General features: G+C 38.3%; 1 protein-coding gene across 1 annotated transcript; it reads right to left on the bottom strand.

Moving 5' to 3' along the window:
• Positions 1-13,637: 13,637 nt before the first annotated feature.
• Positions 13,638-21,267, bottom strand: apobec2a (apolipoprotein B mRNA editing enzyme, catalytic polypeptide-like 2a). The gene is made up of 3 exons (XM_080892441.1): positions 21,000-21,267; positions 15,062-15,286; positions 13,638-14,213 (listed from the first exon to the last, which is right to left on the bottom strand). The coding sequence occupies exons 1-3, from the start codon at positions 21,029-21,031 to the stop codon at positions 13,907-13,909; spliced, it is 564 nt and encodes a 187-aa protein (XP_080748567.1). The 5' UTR covers positions 21,032-21,267; the 3' UTR covers positions 13,638-13,906.
• Between the last annotated feature and the right edge of the window lie 1,458 nt (positions 21,268-22,725).

Genomic DNA, 22,725 nt, shown 5'->3' with positions numbered 1-22,725 from the left:
ACGGTTCAGACCCCATCTATTGTGGTTATGACAGGTGTCCATGAACAAATGTCTGCAAACCTCAATAAACTGAAGTGACTGTATAGAAGAGTACGGCAAAATGGCTCCACAAGTATGTGAAAGGTGATGAGAGGATACAAGCTACTGAATCATTGGATGTCATTAGTTTTTCACACACTGCTTATGCATTTTGTCTTTGTTAATTAAATCAATTATGACATAGTGTTAAACTTAATGTTCATCTCAAATTGTATTTACCTCATTTTAAAACCTGGTAAAAACTATACATAATTGTTTTATCACTCCCTTATAAAACCTTAGATTGATTTTCTTTTTACCATGACCTTAGGCTTTACAAAATGTGCAGAAATGACTGCATTTGTTTGGTTGTTTGTTTTGTTGCTTTGTTTTGGGGTGTTTCACACATGGACCTGCAGAACTTTGATCCTCTTTGAAACCATGCTCACAGTTAAAGATACTATCACTGACTAGAGTATCAGAAGGACGAATAACTTTTTTGCTAATTTTTAAATACAAATATAAATACGCTGCACAAAAATGAAAGAAACACCTTTTTAATCAGAGAATAGCATGTAATGAGTGAAACTTTGAGAACATGCGCCATCTGCTCCAGCCTGTCAAACATAAACAATCTTTCCTTTTAAGTACTTAGGAAATCCTTGAATTTATAAAAACAAAACAAAACTAACAAAAAAACCCACAAAAAACCCAGGAAAAAAATCACTGTATTCAGTCATAATACTTTTTCTGACTATATAAATGCAGTAGACACATAAACTGTGATGTTTTAAACCAAAACCACACCTTTGTTAAAAGTTACCAGTTTATGTTATAGACACACTGTATTAGATTCACACATGTACACCTCCCTGTTTGGTGTGTATTCTTTGTGCTTTTTGCCCTGAAACTCTGATTGTAAAGGGTCTGTGAACAGATTGTGTGACAATAGCCACAGAAAATGGAATTTGACACACAAATGATCACCGCTCACACAGTGCATGTAAGACAGGTGGACACATACAGTTAGCCCATAAATATTTGGACAGACAACTTTTTTCTAATACTGGCTCTGTACATTTTAAATGAAGCAAATCAAATGCAGTTGAAGTGCAGACTTTCAGCTTTTATTCAGTGGGTTGATCAAAAATAAATATGAGGAAGTAAAGCATGTTTTAACTCAACCCCTTCATTTAAATATTGTCTACCTTACCTTGCAAGCTGCTTTTAAAGCACCTTGAGGTAACTGTTACTGTGATTTGGTGCTGTATAAATAAAATCAAATTGAATTTCAGGGGTTTGAAAGTAATTGGACATATTCAATAACTGAAAATAAAATGTCTGTTTCTAATACTTGGTTGAAAAGCCTTTCCTGGCATTGACAGCCTGAAGTCTTGAACTCATGGTTTCCTCCTTTTTAATGCTCTGCCAGGCTTTACTTCAGTGACTTTCGGTTGATGTTTGTTTGCGGCCCCGTCTGAAGCTTAGTCTTCAACAACTGAAATGCACACTCACTTCGTTTAAGATCAGGTGACTGCCTTGGCCATTCAAGAATATTCCACTTGCTTTAATAAACTCCTGGGTTGCTCTGGCTGTATGTTTGGGTCATTGTCCATCTGTATTATGAAACAAGGCCCAATCAGATTGACTGCATTTAGCTGGATTTAGCAGACAGTATGTCTCTGAACACCTCAGAATTCATTCAGCTGCTTCTGTCCTGTGTCACATCATCAATAAACACTAGTGTCCCAGTGCCACTTGTAGCCATGTACACCCAAGCCATCACACTGCCTCCGTAGTATTTTACAGAGGATGTGGTTACTTGGACCATGAGCTGTTCCACTCCTTCGCCAACATTTTTTCTTGCCATCATTCTGGTAGAGGTTGATTTTGGTTTAATCTGTCTAATGAGTGTTTTTCCAGCACTGTGCAGGCTGTATTAGATGTTCACTTGGTTGGCTTTTGTGAATAGGTTTTTCTTCAGCATGGAAATGATTCTGCAATCACCCACCACTGTTGTCTTTGACGTCCAGGTCTTTTTGTGTTGCTGACTTCATCAGTGCTTTCTTTCTTACTCAGAATTGACAAAACTGTAGATTTTGCCATTCGTAATATTTCTCAGACAGCTTTTTTTTTCTGTTTTTGCAGCTTTAGGATGTCTTATTCCACCTTCATGTAGAGCTCTTTTCACCACGTTTTCTGTTCATAGCAAAATCTTCCAAATGCAAGCACCACACCTCAAGTCAACTGCGGGCGTTTTATCTGCTTAATTGATAATGACATAACAAAGGAACTGCCCACACATGCAAATGAAAGAACACTTTGAGTCAATTGTCCAATTACTTTTGGTACCTTTGGTTAAGACGCTGAATCTCCTAAACCCCTTCATCCAGTTTGAATGTGGATACCATCAAATGACAGCTGCTGGACAACTTTAGAAAATACGAAATAGTTTGCAGATTTTGAACTTTGTTAGTTAATTGATTTGGTGGCAATGGAGGCGGCCTTCAATAGGAAAAGCTGTGAAATACAAAGTTCCTGTTTTTCCACTATGACAGTGCGTCCACAGTAAGAAAACAGGGCATTCTCTGTGAATTAACAACAAATTTATGTTTGTAATTATAAAATTACAGCACAAGACCTTTCTGTAATTTTCCACATTTATCATGTAGGATCAGAAAATAATGATTTTTGTTTATTGGATTATTGGAGTCTGATGTATTCAGAAATCACATTCAAAAGCTAGTGTGTTGTATTTCATGCTAAATGTAGCTATCAGTAATATGACTAACATTTTTTTTACAACATTCTGAGTTGAACATTTTTATATTTATTTTGGATCTTAAAATAGAAAAACTGCTTTAACTATGCAAATTATAGTAAAAGGAGACAAATGCTATTCACTTGCTTTGTAAATAAAGAAGCAATAAATAAAATAAAGTAAATGTATACACTTTTAACTAGATGCTTTTGGTTTCATTACAGTATTTTGTATGATACATTGTGTATAATATATTTTATTGTTGTTATTTTAATTCATTTTATGATGGTATTCACTGCCATGAAGTCTACTGAGGAAAACTGTCCTGTCTGTATGTCTGAATGAATAAAGGGCATAACCAAAGACAATTTGGACTCTTTGAGTTTTAACAGGCCGTTGTATTTGTGATCATCTTAATTTCTAGTAAACATAAAGACTCAATTAGACGATTGGTTAAATTCAGAGGTGGAAAAAGTACAGGCATTCTGCAGGTTGAAGGACACATACTAGCACTGAAAATACTCCAGTAAAAGTGGAAGTACTGATTCAACTTCTTTACTCGAGTAAAAGTAAAAAAATACTCTGGTATCGATGGTCAATACTAGTGCGACAGGAAGTTCAGTATCTGTATTGGTATGAGCAATACTGGCCCTGTATTTATTTGGTATTGGATAGATACCTAAATCTGTGCAATGCGCACAGCACTACTTTATACTAAACAGTATGAAGGTGAAGTTCAATCAATCAATCAATTTAACCATCATCAGCTTAACTTCAAACAAATTTCTGCTACACTTAATGTAACCTAACTCTGACCATGAGCACCACAGCCACTGTGCACCAGTCCAGCACAATGCTTTGATTTAAATCCATCACATTCCTGCAAGCTAACCAGTTAATCCTGCACTAAACTGCAATTTTTTTCATGTAACCTTTTAATAGCAGCTAGTCTATTTTTGTTGTTTTTTAGCACATTTCACATAATGTCACATGTGCACATGGAACGCCAGGACTGACATAATGAATTCGTTAAATACACCATTAAATAATTAATGAAATGTGGCATTAATTAATTAAAATTGTAAGTAATTAATTAAATCAATATTTATGACACATTTAATTAATTAATTATTGACTCACACTAACCCATAATTTATTGACATAATTAATTAATAACACATTTAAATAGTTATTGACAGTTTAAATTGATTATTTAATGATGCATTTATTTAATTCATTTTGGCACTATTGTCCCCTTCATGTCTCACCTTGAAATCATTTTATCTGTCAGCCTCACCCATCAACCTAAGTGGGCGGGGTTAACGCTGCCATTGCAGCTTCTCTCACATTTGATTGGTTGCCGTGCAAAGTAAGTCAAGACAGGTCAATCCTAGATAATCGATTGCTTGTGTGGACTTGGGGCAGCCAGGTATCCCAGAATGCATTTCAAATCACAGGCAGCAGTGGTGGTGGTGTAGTTTTAAAATACCCCGTTTTTCTGTCACCAACTACACTTTTAATAGTGTTTTAGTGTCGCGGCGTAATCTTCACATGTCTGGTCAGGTTGTCAACATAGAACATGTTTACAAAAGTGCTCAGATGTTTTCAGAGATATCACTAGCTCTGCTAACAGTCAGCATGCAGAGTGCACCGAGCTCACAGCCCCGGTGTTCCAGCTTAACTGCTTTTTTTTTTTTTTTTTTTAGCTCAACAGGCCCGCAGTTTACCTGCATGCATCCTCCTCCTCACCTGTCAGCTGTTTAACACCTGCTGCTAATTCAAGAAACGCGCCCACGTTACCTGGTGATAGTCACAGTTTAACTGGGCAGCCGGTGCTCGATATAATGCAATGTCGGCACATTTTTCTGCACAAGAAAAGTAAATATAGATTTTTTTCCCCCGAGCGCAGAGCTGCTGGAGCTTGTTTCCCAACAGAGCACTTTATAAGCCAACCCACTTTATCAGCGGCTGATGTCCAATCACCGGCACACAACTTTGAAACCTCACCTGAGTTTTAGCTCTCAGTGGTTAAACGCTGGACTTCATTCACTCAGGTTCTGTCTGTCGGGTCACGTTTACTTCGCTGTTTTATTTACAACTGAGCAAATCGGTTTGGCTGAGGTTAAAGTTACGTTTCATAACTGCATAGTTTTACAGACCTTTAATGGTTCACTGGCACATGTGTTAGACTGAACTATTCGCTTTTCTTTATCTGGTGTGTTTTGGATTTAACAGTGAATTTTGAGATTAAACTGACTTTTAAAATGTTTTTATACAAAGAGGAAAGAGAAGGCGCATTTCCACTGAGAGGAGCAGAGTTTGCAACAGCATGTTCATCATGAAGTCTGCAACCTGGACAGAAATATTATATCATCTGTTTTTTAATAGTTATTCAACTGTATTCTAAGCACCAGCTGTCGGTTAGAATTTTTAGAGTTTACTTAACTAAAAATAAACGAGGTTAACATACAATTTGTGTGATTTTTTTTCCCGATTTTCTTTTTCGGTCATGTTATGTTTAACTGTCAAAGGATTATTAGAAACTATAAAACACATCGTGCAGACTTCTGGAGGGTAGAAGAAACTAATACTGCTCATAAATGAGACTAAAGGCAGGAAGGTGTCCTCTAAAACTAAACATGTTAATAGGACCTCCCTGTTTATATCATAGTTTATGACATAGCACGTGTATTTCAGTAATAGCCTACTTATTTCAGTGTAGTGGTGAACAGTCGCACAGCTCACGTAGGCGTTATCTGTGATACTCCTTAACTATAATTTATCCAAGTTAACTTCAGTTAACCATTCAGACAGTTCTTTTGCAATGACAAACATAAACACTCATGTCGTCTGTAGGTTTTCGCAGTGCCAGCTGTTTAAATTACCTGTGCTTATGCAGTAACCATGGTAACCACAGACTCTGAGCAGCTGGACGCAGGTCAGACAACAATTTTACATATATGATCTTAAAACAGGACACAGCAACTATACGTGCTGGCCTCATATCAAATGTGTACATAGACTGAGTCTATGTTTGACGTTTGTTTTCTATCTAATCTTCCTCTCAAACACTTAAACAGCAGCGAGTCTGCAGCTGAGGGAATACAAACTCAAATTGTCGGAACAGGTTTGATTGATTTATCAAATGTATAAATGTTATTCTAATCTGCTGCTGAGTCTCTTATGCTGATGAAAATGGAGGTAACACAGATCATGAACATCTGTTCAACCAATCACATTCATTCCACTTTGATCTGCGACAAACTGATGCGTTCATCTCTGTTACAGTGTTGCGTTAGACTGCTGTATTTTTGTTCTTTATACTGTAGATTTTCACGTCTCTGGAATAGTTGGCAGTAATAAGGATGATTTTCTGTAAAATCATATTGATATGATCCGTGAATTATTCGTAGATGACTGTTAGATTAGTTTGATGCTGCCGACACTTTCATGTGACCAAGCTGGGAAACTCTGTGTTAAATCAGAGAGCAGAAGATATCGTGCTGACCTGGCTCCATGGTTTACCCTCATGATTAATATTTGCAATAAAAATATCAGCTGAACATCATGAAGTATGTGTTTCATATGTCGAACAACCTTTGTACAGTTAAACCTAGTAGTTACTACATGACAGAAAACCAATGTTATCTCTTTTAATAAAGTTTATGCGTTTATACACAGGTCATGCTGATTATTGAACAAAAACCCAAAGATCAGATGTGAATCAGATTTATTTGCTCTCCCTCCTCCTTAAACATGTTTTTAATGTTAGTTATAATTCAGAATTGGCGACTGAAACAGGTATGACACATACGAACATCAGGAAATAAAAACCCGATAAATATAACCTCAGTAAATGAAGTCAGTGTATGGCAGCTGACTACCGGGACCTGCATTTTGTCGGCGGTAATAACAGCTCGATTGCTTACAAAGCAAGCGGGTCTATCCCACGCTTTGCCGTGAGACTGGGCAGACATCTCCAAAATTATCGAAGCACTTTTGCAAAGAGGCTGTATCTTGACAAACCAACCAGATATCTGAAGATTAAACCACTACATTCTCGGCTAAAAAATATTAAAGCGGTATTTGGTGACACACAAACAGGGTTTTTCAAAGTACAGTTCTGTTAGTTTCAACATGCTGGTTCTTGTGTGCTAAAAACAATGGCCACCAGGCCAAAGCAATGGTTTTTACTGGATCAGTGTTAACCCCGCCCCCTGAGGTTGACAGATAAAATAAATTCGTGGTGAGACCTGAAGGACTCAATAGTGCCAAAATGAATTAAATATATACACCATTAAATAATTATTTAAATGTGTCAATAATTAATTAAAATGTGAAATAAATAAATAATTAATTAAATCTGTCAAAAATATTTATTTAATTAATTATCTCCCATTTTAATTAATTATTTACAATTGTAATTAATTATTGCCACATTTAATTAATTATTTAATGGTGTATTTAATTAATTCATTATGGCAGTCCTGGCGTTCCATATGTGCAGACCCAATATCTGATTTAAAAACGTGAGGACTTATATTTAAGCTTTAAATTGCCAGTTATCAAACACCAATGAGCAGTCCTTATCTTTAAATATAAATTCTCTTCCTCATCTCCTGTCCTGTCTTTACCTTTGTGAAAAACTGCTGGTATACCTTTAGCCAGCAGACAAACTGTAGGCCCAAACAGTTTGTGTTTGCTGAGCTGATAGAAACGCGGAACTTAAAGTTACCTGCAACTTAAAAAACATGACTCCCTTTATGCTTCTCTCACTACTCGTTTGTAGCACTACCTAGATGCTTTATATAAGTATGGTAACTGTAACTTATAGACATCTGCACTCGTTTTGGTGTTGTGCCTAAAAACAAAACAACAACAACAACCAACTTTAACCCCTGTATAGGGCACATGGTTTTGTCTCTTTAATCACTTTTGATGCAAAATGTCTTGACAATTAATACACAATTAATATTGTCTTCCAAGTGTTAATTTTTAGGCTCAAATCAGTTTGATGTACAAAGGCTAGCAGTGACATGAAAAAACTCTCCTCAGAGCCTATTTTGAAAATGTAGGGAGTAAAAAGTACAGACTTTTGGGATGCTGGTTTAGCTTAGTGCATTGAGCGGGTCAGCACATGCCATATGGTTGAGAGCGGCTGGCCCGAGTTTTAGTCTGACCCGCAGCTCTTTGCTGCATGTCTTGCCCTCTTCATCTGCCCCTACCTTCCTGTCCTCTCTTCACTGTATCTATCGAATAAAGTTGAAAAAGGCTCCCAAAAAATAGAGTACAGATATATTCTTTAAAATGTAGAGATTAAAAGTTCTCAAAAAATAATTAAAATGGTAAATGGCCTGTATTTGTATAGCGCTTTTCTTAGTCCCTATGGACCCCAATGCGCTTCACACTACATTCGGTCACCCACACATTCACACACTGGTGATGGCAGCTACATTGTAGCCACAGCTGCCCTGGGGCGCACTGACAGAGGCGAGGCTGCCAGACACTGGCGCCACCGGGCCCTCTGACCACCACCAGTCGGCAACTGGTGACGTATCTTGGCCAAGGACACAACGACCGAGACTGTCGGAATCGGGGCTCGAACCGGCAACCTTCCAATTACAAGACAACCTGCCAACTCTTGAGCCACGATCGCCAATTACTAAAGTAAAGTAAAGATACCTGAAAGTTCTCCCTATCATTTGTATATGCACTTCTTTACTTCCTTCCTCTGGTTAAACTGTAATGGGCAGCTAGCAACTCATCGTGGTTCTGCCATCCTCATGCTCTACTAGACAATTGAAATTTTGTTATGAGTGCATCTTGTTAGAAGGGCATGACATTGAGAAGGACCACTTCTGAAACAATCCAGCAGAATAAACACATTCTCTTCACACTTTTTTACATTAACTCCTGATTTCAACCTGGATGAGCTGAAATACTATATTTATTCATCCCATTAGCAAATATTACAATGGAGAAGAAAAAGACAAAAAATGGAGCTGCATCCTCATCAAAACACCCTCAATGACTGGACTCATTCACCAATTTGCCAACCCAGACAAAATCAACCTCTTCATCTCAGGTTAGCGACACATTATTTCTTGAGATCAAAAGCTATCAGTGCTGATGCCAGTTTGTTAAACTGTTGCACAACGAACACCTGGTCCTCATAAGAAAGCAAGTTATTAAAAAAAAACCCGGAATGCAATAATCTCTGTTGACAAACTATATTGAAGGACAATTTTTAAACAGATGAAGCCTTCTTGGCTCTGCTAAAAAAAACAATGTCGTGAAAAGAAAAAATGTGTACTACTAGTGGTGGCCAAATAATGCTTTCTGAAGCATTGAAAAAGGGTTCATTACTCAAAGCTTTTACACAGTCCTCTTTGGTGCCATCTGCTGGACAAAAATATGAAGAGCTGCTTGAATCTACAGCTTGCAATCAACGATTTTGTTACAATTGCCCACTCAAGAGAGCTGAGTTGACAACTTCTGTATAATATCACGTGACAGTTCTGTCTGATATCGGGATACTGTTTATGTTATGTCTGTTTCACTATGAAATAATTTTGATGAATGAACCTTCCTTGTTTAAAACATGTACCATGGTATGGTCTCTCTTTGATTGTGACATTATGTATAATAATTTACAAGAGACTGTTACAATAGGTTGGGAGTGTGCTGTGATGTCCTGCCTCCATGTGGTTATGTAATTATCCAGTGGACAGGTACATTTGATATAATCTATTATAACTTTTATGTGTAGTGTATTTCTTATGTATGTTTGTGACCTGTGAGCAGGATTTGTAATGAACTGGTAAAATAAAAACACAAAACATATAAAGTTATTCTATTTGTTTGTTTTTTATTTAGGAATAGGCAGAAAGTCCTCTCTTCCTCGCTGGCTCCATGACATCTCGCACACTGGTTCACTATCTCTCGCACAGAATCATCACAAAACGTACCAAAGATCCCACCAATGATTTACTTCATTAAACCATTGAATCAGGTACTGAAAGCAGTGACGTGACTCGGGTTAGATGAACCAAGCCTCAGCATAGTGCTTCTCAAGCACTGTGTTGTTTTTCTAATAGAGGCACCAGCGCTTCAGAAAACAGTTTGTTAGCCTCTTACTTACTTTTTTTTTTTTGATGATGCATTAAAAGACCATATTTCACTGAGAACAAGTGATTCTGACGTGTACAGTGGTCCCTCGTTTATCGCGGTAGTTACGTTCTAAAAATAACCCGCAATAAGTGAAATCCACAAAGTAGCCAGCTGTATTTTTACAATTATTATAGATGTTTTAAGGCTGTAAAACCCTCACTACACTTTATACACTTTTCTCAGACAGGCATGAACATTTTCACACTTTTCTCTCTTGTTTAAACTCTCAAAGTTCAAACCTTCGTACACTCGAAAAAATCTGTTGTTGAATGATGTTGAATTTAATCATGGCACCTTTTTCCACGTGATTTAACCAAGTACAATAACCCATTTTTGACCATGGCAAACCAATGCATTTGACATTTGGTGGTTTAATGTAATCAGATTACATTGGATCAACATAGTATACTTGCATTGACTTGAAGTGATTTATTGAAGTATGTAAAGCGAAATCTGTTTTAATTCATTTTACACAAGTTAAACACTTCAGGAAAACACAATCTTGTTGTTTGAACAACTACTTTGTTAATCAAGGCAATTACTGCTAGTCTTGCTTAATGAACCAATATTGGAGTTGATGATTTCATAGAGATAAACAATCATCTGCACTTACATTCATGGATAATTTAGAATGACCAATTAAGCTCACTCTAATAACCCACTGCAAACCAACCAGATTGTGGATTTGAACCCATGCCCTTCTTGCTAAGAGGCAACAGCACTAACCATCACACCACCAAACCAAATCCAGGCTTATCAAAACTAGGAAACCTATGATTACAAGGCTTGATGCAGAATTTTCTGTACATTTTTGTCCTTGAGAGGTTAAACCACAATAAATAGCGATAGCATACACGTGGTGTGGTGTAGTTGTCTGCCTCTTAAAATTCCAGCCATTTTCCTGCAGTTTGACGTCTAATGTGATCTTGTAAATTTTGTGAGTCCAGGCAACTAACCACTCTTACAACAAGATTGTATCATGTCACCTCAACAAGAACAAATTAAGTTGCTGAATTTCATGCAGATGCTACATGATTTAATTATGTTCACCATAGAAACATGAAATTATTTAGTTCAAATTACAAGTTTGAATCTTGTACATGTAACAACCACCCAATTTCATTTTTTTTGAGTGTAAAAACACAAGTCCAGTATTATAGAATGAAACCAAAGGCACCTGCAGGTCCCTTTGACAGTGCAAAAGTTTCATCAACATTGTTGTTTGTTGGGGAGAAAACATATAAACGTACAGTACAGCACTTCAGAATCACACTGCTAGCAATCGAAGATCTATGTAAATCTTACAAGCTGAACACATTCTGTAGTGTACAGGAGACACGGCATGAGACTGATTGACAATGGTCTACAGCCAATCAGGAAGCAGAACAAAATGTGCTGTAAATGAAAAAAAAAGAAAGAAAGAAAACATGCAAAATTGCACAAAAAAATCCACGAAACAGCGAGGCTGTGAAAGGTGGACCGCGTTATTGTGAGAGACCGCTGTACTCCCTGAGAATTTATAATAGCAGTTAATGTAGTGAAATGACACTGTTCTTGTTTAAACATGTTCATTTTGTCATTTTGAGTATAATTTGAAATTCTTAGCTCAAACTGAATAAAAGATGTTTGAATTACATCTATCTATATGATGATGCACAAAAACAACGTATTTCACTGAGAACCAGCAGATTTTGAGGTGTACGCAATAGCCAACGTAATTGCGATTAATGTGTTGAAACGAAAATTAAAGATTACATTTTGTCATTTTGAATATGATTTCAAACTTTTAGCTCAAACTGCTGGAAAACCTGTTTGCCCATAATCATTGTCCTATCTACTATAGTTTACATTTATGAAATAACTGTTTGTTAGACTATAGTCCCTGGTTTTTGGGCTCCTATTATCCAATTACATACATTTCAGTGTAATATTACTCAACTGTAACCACTGTTGCTACCATGATATTATGTGAATATTAACCGTTTATTACTTTGGTAACTGAACATATCCATCCATCCATCCATTCGCTTCCGCTTATCCTTTTCAGGGTCGCGGGGGGCGCTGGAGCCTATCCCAGCTGTCATAGGGCGAAAGGCGGGGTACACCCTGGACAGGTCGCCAGTCTGTCGCAGGGCTAACTGAACATAACTGAACTATAATTACCTCTATCAGTGCGCCCCAGGGCAGCTGTGGCTACAATGTAGCTGCCATCACCAGTGTGTGAATGTGTGTGTGAATGGGTGGATGACTGAATGTAGTGTGAAGCGCACACGTGGTGCACACGTGAGAAGTGGAACGAAAATCAGACATGATTCCAAACATTTTTTACAAATAAATAACTGCAAAGTGGGGTGTGCGTAATTATTCAGCCCCCTTTGGTCTGAGTGCAGTCAGTTGCACATAGACGTTGCCTGATGAGTTCTAATGACTAAATAGAGTGCACCTGTGTGTAATCTAATGTCAGTACAGATACAGCTGCTCTGTGACGGCCTCAGAGGTTGTCTAAGAGAATATTGGCAGCAACGACACCATGAAGTCCAAAGAACACACCAGACAGGTCAGGGATAAAGTTATTTAAATTTAAAGCAAGCTTAGGCTACAAAAAGATTTCCCAAGCCTTGAACATCCCACGGAGCGCTGTTCAAGCAATCATCCAGAAATGGAAGGAGTATGGCACAACTGTAAACCTACCAAGGCAAGGCCGTCCACCTAAACTCACAGGCCGAACAAGGAGAGCGCTGATCAGAAATGCAGCCAAGAGGCCCATGGTGACTCTGGACGAGCTGCAGAGATCTACAGCTCAGGTGGGGGAATCTGTCCACAGGACAACTATTAGTCGTGCACTGCACAAAGTTGGCCTTTATGGAAGAGTGGCAAGAAGAAAGCCATTGTTAACAGGAAACCATAAGAAGTCCCGTTTGCAGTTTGCCACGAGCCATGTGGGGGACACAGCAAACATGTGGAAGAAGCTGCTCTGGTCAGATGAGACCAAAACCTTAGACTAAGGCGCATTGGTTTCATTGATTCCTGCAAAAGCCTAACTTTTTACCTGAAATTGCATGTGATTACAGGGTAATTGCACCTTAGTTGTGGGTCTTAGTGTGCAATTGCTTGATTGTTTCCAGCAAAAACACGACTTCTTATTAACATGTTACTTGCACCATACTCACGGTTCATCCTAGTCATAAAAAGGAAGAGAACATTTTTGAATCTTTTGTTTTTAGAGCTTGCGAGTGCAACTGAACTGGATGAATTTTACTAAAAGTTAAAGAGCCAGCAGCTTGAATTTGCTTTCCTTATATTTTTTATTTCTTACTGTAAACTGGTGACAGAGCAGTGAAACTTTGTTATTTGAAATGTAAAAAATTTCAGATAACAACAACAAACAAATAACAATAATCTGCTTAAAGCAACATTAGTAACTGTGGCCATCTCATAAATCCCAGTTTTCTACCGACACTACCCATATGGAAAAGATATATATAAATCTTATAAAGTTTGTATCTGTCTTGTGTGAAACTTGTATGAAAAGCATACAAGAGTGAAAACAGATATAAGATCCCTTGAAAAATTATATAATGAAACTTGTATGTTTTGGATACTTACTAAAACAATGTATGAAAGTAATGCGAAAGTGGCCACTTTCATGAGTAAATCATGTAAGCCTTATATGATTTACTCATGAAAGTGGCCACTTTCATGAGTAATCACATATAAGTTTTTACTATTTCTTTTCCGTATGGGTAAGGCTAGATCCACACATACATAAATTTTTTAATTAGGATTTTCAGCTTTTGTTATGAAAAATATCTCTGTTTCTGTCTGTGTATCTCTCTGTACCAGATCTGAACTGTAAAGAAGTTATTTAAAGATAAATAATGCCAAAGCAGATAACAGATTTAGTATCACTGCATAACTTTATAGCTCTAATAAAGGCAAAATGCTAAAAATGAGAATTTATGGTGTTAGAATATCAGACAGTCTTTCATGGTAATACTCGTAATTTTCTTTGCAGTCCTCCCACAGATTCAGAGGCTGATCCTCATTCTCAACAAATGTATCGCAGGTGTAAGAGAAATCTAGAGGCTTCATCATCCTCAGTTTACAGCCTGCAGCGTGCAGGGTCCTCAGCCCAGCCTGGATCTCTCCTTCCTCCCACTCAAACAGCCGAGCAGCAAAGATATTCAACTTAAGATTTTTCCGGTCCGTCAATAGTTCAGCTATCTTTGTAGCACAAGTTGAACAGGGACTGGAGGACACGTACCTGGAAAAAAACAAGGCAGAATTCAAATTAAAATACATTTCTTTTTACTTGTCAGTATACAGCAAAATCTAATTTATGTCACTGGATGCTTTTATTGTATCTAGTTTGATTGTCTCATAGTCTGAGAACAAATGATATACCAGACGAACAGTGTGGGGCTCAGACATATTCCACATTTTACACAGGTACACAGGAGTCTCACACTGAACTGCCCACCCAGGCCACCATCTGGTATGGAGCAGAATTTTGCTTTAAAAAAGGCAGGAAAAAAAAAACTTTTAGATGTTGCAGCCTTTTACATACAATGAATGCCTTTCGTGACAAAGCTTCAAGGTATTTATGTCCCCTCTCAAGCTCAAATGAGGGATCTGCTGCTTGTTAATCAAACATGTAAACCAGTATTCTATGGAGCCAAACCAAATAGAAGGTGGCCTGATAGAGTTGTCTTTTTGAGTTCTTTTGCAGTGTTTCAGTGAGATCAATTTTAACATCCATTTTGCTGAGGTTTCAAATACTGCAGATGCCTTCACCTTTTGCGTGTTTACCCATCTTGTCTAATGAAACAGCCTAGCTGAGCAGGTTCAGGCTCAGTGTGCACTGAAAACTATTTGATTGGATAAATGTAATAACTTCAACCAGCTGTTCTGTTAACAACCCATGTTCATTTTCATTAATATTAGTAATTAATAGTTTTAATTCCCCCTGTCATTATTGTATGTATGATTTTTGCCTTGAAGGGTGAAACTAGAGGTGAGTGGGAGACTTCTGACCTGACTGAAACAAGAAATAAGTTTCGACTAAACTGCCACGTTCTCAAGACCACACGATACTTTAAACAAATATTGTACCAGGTGACTGTATATTTGACTGCAGGGTTGCAATGTGGCAAACACTGAGCGAAGAAGGCCTCCTCAGCATGAGTCCCAGCATGTTCATCCTCCAGGTAGCCTCTTAGCAGTCCATCTGATGTGTTTCCTTTATCCACCAAGTAACAAAGTAAGGTCTTGTTGCGTCCTGAAGAGTATTCAACATTCTTCAACTGGAACTTATAGATAAAAGGATCTATCCTGTCCCTGTATAAAACAGAATAAGTGAAAAAAAAACATTTGCTGACATAATATTTTATACATACACGGTTAAAGATGCATTTTTCAATCTCGTAGAGAAAGAAACAAAATGGTCTTATATATAGTCAAAAACGGGGGCGCTAGTGAGCCCCGAATGGAGTAGACATGGTTCTGTGGAGCTCCTCATACTCTCTTCACATTTTGGACTTTATTGCCTTATCCCTCAGAATTCCTGATTTCACTGAAGAATACTTGTTTCCTAACTCAAACAGGATGCCCAAATTAAAAGCTGAAAAAGCTAAAAAGCAGGATAAGCCTCTGAACAGGACCAACACCGCTCCCCCTGAACCAGTCGACGAAGCTGAGCTAACCTCGGAGCCTGCTAAAGACGTGGACAATGGTGATAAAAGTTTTTTCAAGGTTCTTTCTGAAATTCAGAAAATAAATATCATGATGACTGAAAGGTTTGACAGTCTTGAAGTGTCTCTTGCTATATCACAGGCATCTTAGACGAGTATCTGCGGTCGGCTACAGGAGGTTGAAAACGCTAGCTCTGATCACCACCATCGTCTTTCCCTTGTTGAGAAAACATGTTTAAAATTGCAAGCGGATAATGAGGCGATCATCATCCCCGGGTAACTATAGCGCGGATTCATCGCGTTCAAGTGAGAGAGAAGACACTACAGCTTGCTCGGGAGCAGTTTCCCTTGAACTTTAATGGCAAGGCGATTCACATCCTCCCTGACTTCCCGACGAAGGTGGTGAAACAGCGACAGGTCTTCCAGGACGTGCGTAAACGCCTAATGGATGCTGAAGCTCCGTGTAGTTTCTACTATCCAGCGCGTTTACGGGTAACGCATGGCTCCATGGTCAAAGCGTTCACCACGCCCCGTGAGGCTGAGGATTTTTTGGGAACTATACAGGAAGGCATCTCTGATATCTCATTTGAAACTCATTGCATCGGGATGTATGTGACTATTTCATTTTTCTCTCAACTATGTTGGCATTGAGGGTATTTTTTTTTTTCTTTTTTTGTGGGGGGAGGTTGGAAAGCTCGTCACCTTGGACCGTTTAGTTCGTAATGGTCATGTGGACCCTCTGTGAGTATGCAGGGTTTTTTCTTTGTCTGGGAAAGTGGGATGGGGGGAAGAGGGTTATGTTTTTTGTGTTGTCGGTATGTTGTACTTATTAATGTTATACAAGGGCAATTCATGTGTACACTGCTATTTATTATTTCTGGAGTGAATCCTAATTCATCATCGCTAAGTGGTGGCATTAGATTTGTGAGCTGGAATGTGCGAGGAATGGGGCATGTGCACAAATGAGCTAAGGTTTTTTTCTCGCTTGAAATCGCTAGCTGCTGATGTTGTGTATCTTCAGGAATCTCATATGAAACAGACTAAAGAGAGGTTGCTCAGGTGCTCCTGGACTAATCATATTTTTCAGTCGACATTCTCCAGTAAAGCCCGAGGAGTGGCTATATTGATCCGTAGAACAGTCCCATTTAGACATGAGTCCACGGTTAGTTAGTTAGTGATCCGAATGGTCGATTTGTTCTGGTGACGGGCCATATTCATGCAACCCATGTTACTTTATTGAATTTATATGGTCCTAATTTTGATAGCCCAGCTTTCTTTTAACAAATATTTAATTTGTTACCTAGTCTCGCTGATACTCATGTAATTTTAGGAGGCGATTTTAATTGTGTACTTGATAAACACTTGGATAGATTCTACTCAAACCTCCCAGTTGATTAACGCTTTGACTGTTCTGAATAATATGTTGAGTTCTACTAACCTAGTTGATGTTTGGAGACTGTGTAACCCTACTGGTAGAGATTACTCTTATTTTTCACAAGTGCACAAATCGTACTCCAGAATAGATTATTTTTTGCTTGATTCTAAATTGATGTCTAAAGTTGTATGCTCAACTTATCACAACATCTTGATCTCGGATCACTCTCAAACCACTTCTGTGGAACGAAACAACAGGGTAACTGGCGTTTTCACCCGTCACTCCTGTCTGAGACATTCTTTTGCCAATTTATGACAGCTAAAATATCAGAATTCTTGGAAACAAGACGTTTCTGATTCGATTTTATGGGAAACACTTAAAGTGGTAATGCAAGGAGATTTCTTTTGAAACTTCGAGGAAAAAAAGAATGCCGGAAACGCCTGTTAGAAATAGAAATTGAATTAACACAGTTAGAACAGGACCACAAGGCCTCGTCTTGTCCCTCTTTGTTTCAAGACATCATTAAAAGGAAGTTTGAGTATAACACAATTTTATCTAGTCAAGTAACAAATCAGCTATTTAGGATCAGACAGAAGCATTTTGAGTTTGGAGATAAACCCCATAAGCTTCTTTCTCTGCAGCTGAGAGGCCTTAAATCAAGATCAGGCGAAATTTTAATCAGCCCTAAAGCTATTAATGAGTGATTTAGAGAATATTATGAAGAGCTCTATATGTCGAAATCTTGGGGCAATATTTCTGATTGGTTAAGGAAGCTGGATCTCCCGAAAATGAATGACGCTGCACTAGAGGCTTTAAACTCAGAAATTACTATTGAAGAAGTTTCAAAAGCTATTAAGTCATTCCCCAATGGAAAGTCCCCAGGCCCAGATGGGTTTGGCACTGAATTGTATAAAAAATACTCTGAAAAGGTGGTCCCGCTTTTATTGAGAATGTTTAAGCATTCTTTCCATACTCAAGCATTTCCCCGTACGCTATATGAAGCTAATATTTCTTTGTTATTGAAAGAAGGAAAGGATGAAACACTAATGACGAAACGTTTCTCCCACAAAACGCTATGTCCAGATGAACAGAATCAACTTTTGGAGATTTGCTTCCCTGGATGATTGAGAATGCATCAAGATGTTGTCTGTTGTTTTTTTAGTGTCTTTTTTTTCCTTATATCAAAAAATCCCAAACTTCTTTGTGAAAACAGGTTGCTTTTTGACCAGTGACTGTATAAAAGATGAATGACATGGTTCCACTTCCAACAACTGCACAGAAATGAAACCAAAATTTCCTGTTTGTGCAGGCTGCCATGTTGCACATTTGGAGCCAGATTCTGCACAGCAGTGACTTCAGGTAGAGTCACTGCGTCAAACCCCAACCACAAACCTCAGCTCTACTTTAAAAATGGCACCATACCACTTTTTTATGTCTGATACTGATTTCATAATTTTGGATTTTTGCCAATACCGATATGAATCTGATACAGTCTTTTATAATCAATGAAACTGTTTTTTTTAATGTTTTACTCCATTTTGTATAGGGTCATACTCAAGTTTGAAAAAACAAAACACTAAAGCTATTCTAGGTTATACCCATATCCAAATAATACACTAGACCCAAAATATTTCGCAGTTCAGCAATACTGATCTTTCTGTTTAAACTTTTAGCAGAACTTTAAATCTAAGTATTTAAAGAAATATTCAGAAAGTAACATAAAATACAATTTTATGCAGATTTCAAAAACTTTTTGGTTCTGAAAAAAAGAAGTGCAATACTAGGACAAAATAAAGTTAGTATTCAACAACTTAAAAAATTGACCCTTCTATACTTTAAGCTGAACATAAATAGATTTCCAGAGTGGAAAGCAGTGCAAATAAATGCAAACACAGCTTCACGATACTCATCTGTTATCAGGATGGATGTCAGTGTAAGCTGCTTCTATCACGTTTAACCTGAGAAAGAATTTCATGTAATTTCTATACAACACTTAACAAATGTATGACAAAAGTGTTTTTCATAGTTTTTTTTTTCCGAACCACCAAACCAAATAATTTCCCCCAGGGATCAATAAAGTATTCTGATTCTGAAACCGTTTAGCCATGTGTCGTTCCAAGGTAGGTATCCCCAATAGAAACCATTTCTCTTGCGTTGGGAGCACATGCTGGGCGCTCCAAATCACGGACAAACAGTATCCCACATTCTTGATTTTTAGTTCACAAACACTTCTTATAATGACTACCTACTCCTGAAACTTTGGAGGTTTTAGTTACAGGAGGATAAAAACTAATTATCAGGCAAAATGTCCTTCATTTGTTAGAATAATCCCCCTACAATACCACGTGAGAACAATAAATATATAATTTTCTGCTGTAACCCTCAAACTGAATGGTAATGTAACCACACTCACTTTTCACTTTTTCAAAAAACTAAAACATCACTACTTCCATGTCTAATTGTGTGTAATGGAGGCGGAGTAAACTGGATCTCTGTGCCCAGCAAATGCTCGTGACACAGGGGTAACTTATCTTGTCGGGGATACCTACCTTAGCACAACACTTGGTTTGGCAGCGTGTAGCAAGGCTCCAGATGCTTACAGTGTGAACTCCAGACTGCCCGACAGGTCTCATACACAACAGCTGCTCTGTCACGTGACGCATACTGCTCCAACGTGCTAAGGTTGGCCTGGCCTATGCATTGTTGCAAGTTTTGTGAGATGCTTTTGTGTTATTTAATGGATCGGATTACTTTTCTCCCCGATATCCGACAAGTAATTTAGGTCAGATTAAGACCGATACCGATAGTGTATATCGGATCGGTCCATCTCTAGTTTACTGTGACTGACAGCTTGCTAAATTAAGATAAATACAACCACGTTGCTATAATTAAAAAGACATATGCCTTAACAGCTTATAGTTGATCAGTTTGTTGCTCCTATCATTAAGAACTTTGCTAGATTAACCGTTTAGCATGCACACAGTGTTAGAGGCTTGTGCTAGCTAGTTAGCAATGCTTCACACCTGTGTTACTCTTGTAGTCTATATAGTCGAATGATTCAGCACTCCTATTTTAGACTGAGATGACATCAGCTGCCCACTGCACAGAGGCCCAGAGGAAGTGTTAATGTCAGAAATATCTGAAAATTAAATGTTGTCCTTTAGGATTTTAACTAAGACTGAGGATCAGACCCATTTTGCACTCACAGGTCACTCTACAGCCTGGTAACATGGGAACTTTAAATAAAATGTTCAATGTAAAAACATAGCAGCAGGTTTCATATAAGTGTAATTAGATCTTTTTATTTGTTAACAGGATCCAGAGTCCATATTATTATCTACAGATACATTCACCCTGAACAAAGATGGGTGAAGAAGACCATCAGGAACAAGCTGTTCCCACTAATATGGAGGAGGCGGGGTTTATGAAGCTAGACAACAGGGGGCGATAAAGACATTTTGGCTTAATTTTTGGGGAGTTGTTAGGTCATCGGTGTTTTACATGGATGTTTTACATGTTCTAAAGTCATTGTTTTTTCCCAAAGCTGAATTTAACACATGGGCATTTTCTGCCTGTAGGACAAAACCATGCATGACAAGTATTGTCCCAGATCGGTGGGAGATATCATCATCCATGGAAAATCAGATTAGATCAAGGCAACACAGAGAGAAGTTAGCCAACTATCAGAACTGCAGAAAACTGCGATGACGAAAGGAATACCTACAAAATATCCTGTCAGTGGCCGGAGAACTATATGAAAAAACCCCCACCAAGGTTGGAGATGGAGCAATACTGGAAGAGTATATGGGAGATGGACAGAACGCATAACATGCTCAGTGGCTAGTAGAGCTAACACCACGCAGACCACAGCAAAATGAACATGTTACAGTAACAGACATCTAAGAAAGAGTCGCAGAAAAAACAGACAGAAAAACTGTGTAAGATGCATTTATTTTAAAATAAATTTGTCAAAGGGGTAACCTACCCTGTAATTATTTCAAAAGGAGGTAGTTCCATTGGCTCCAACTGAAAATCTCCAGTATGGCAACTGGTGGTTGCTGCTTCAGCTGATGCAACTTCTCTATTATCCACAGTTTCCTGTTCTTTGTTCTTTTTTTCTTTTGCATCCTTTGCGATTTCAGCAACTTAATTTTCTTCTTTTTGTCTTCTTTTCACGAGTGTTTGACATTTTTCATCCATGGCCAAAGAAATATACTGTCAAGGGAGGTAAGGACTAGTGAGCAAGAAGGAGAAGAATGATAGATGGGGGCAGGGCTGAGAAAAAGAAGAAAGGAATGCAGCCAATGAGAGAAGGAGAGAGTCAAAAGGAGCAGCCCATATAGGTGAGACAGTAGTTCACAGGATAAATCTGGCTAATATTAAGTTTTGTTTATTTGTTTGTTTGGTGTCAAGGTGAGGAAATCTAAGGGGAACAATTTCACAGAGATTACAGCAAATAACTAAAAATCTCTGAGAGATAGGATAGGTGACAACCCACATTTATTCTTGGAACAGAAATGCAAAGATATTTAAAAACAAAAAAACTTTATCAGCACTTTAATCTAAAAATAGCAGGAATGGGATTAGCCTTTAAAGGCTTAATTGGGTCAAACCAGAGTAAGACGCACAGAAGCAGCTGCCCGGTCTGTGAGCTGCAGCTATTTAAAGACCTTGAGAGTGGGGGAAGCATTGCTAAATTTGTTGTCAGTGATGTAGTGTAACTGTAAGAGGCACAGAGAGACATTCTGGATAAAAGAGAATGTCTGGTGAAAGAGGCTAAATATTCAGAAAGCAGAAAACTGTTCAGTTACAGTGTTAGTATCTTAGAAGCACATGACTGGGTGTGAATAGAATTAAAAAGGGTGTCAGAACAGGGCCCACCTCTGTATGAAAAGACCACATTTGGTATTCTCTTTAGAAAGTGCTAAACTAATATATATGTGAGTATTTCTTATAACACATTCATTTTAGTTTCACCTATATTGTAGAAGCATTTAGCATACTTTTTGAAGTTATTTGTTTAAAAAGAATCACACAAATGAATTCATTCACATTCATTTATTTTTTTTATTCAGCTGCTCTTTTGACAAAAAAGTCAAATGTTTGTCATCAATTGCTTTGAGTACTGAGATCAGAATAGCGCTCTATAAGAACCAGCCCATGGCTTAGTCGGGCCGCTTCCGGGTGGTGGGGGGACCCTCGGGTCTCTGGGCCCGGGGGGGTGTGTCTGCTCTGGCGTAGCTGGCTGCTGGCGGAGCCTGTGGGCACATCGTCACAGCTTTCTGTGCACAGTGCCTGCAAGGTGACTGCCCCGTCTGGGGCTCTCCTCAGCTCTTTTCTAGGAGGGTGGGGTGACAACCCCTTCAGTGGTCCTCCTTGGGATCTTGTGCTCTGGAGGGCCTCTAGATTTCTGGAGCCTGGATAAACTGTTCTCTGACTTCAAGGTTACTTCCCTGTCTGTATTAACTAAGATTGTAAATGCAGCTCGTTCTACAACCTGTTCTTTGGATCCTCTACCAACCTGGGCCAAATGGCTGCTCTCGGGGGCTCTAAGTGTTAAGGAACTAGTGATGCGCGAATCATGAATGAATCGTTCAATACTCGAGAATCACTTTACTGACTCATGAATCATGATTCACAAGCCCAACTGACTCACAGACTCATCCCTGTTGCTGTTAGCAGCAATGTATCTAACTTATAATTAAAATTGT

Source organism: Rhamphochromis sp. 'chilingali' (genome assembly GCF_963969265.1).
Source record: "Rhamphochromis sp. 'chilingali' genome assembly, chromosome: 9".
Taxonomy (NCBI): domain Eukaryota; kingdom Metazoa; phylum Chordata; class Actinopteri; order Cichliformes; family Cichlidae; genus Rhamphochromis; species Rhamphochromis sp. 'chilingali'.
This window is presented reverse-complemented; position numbering and strand designations above follow the sequence as displayed.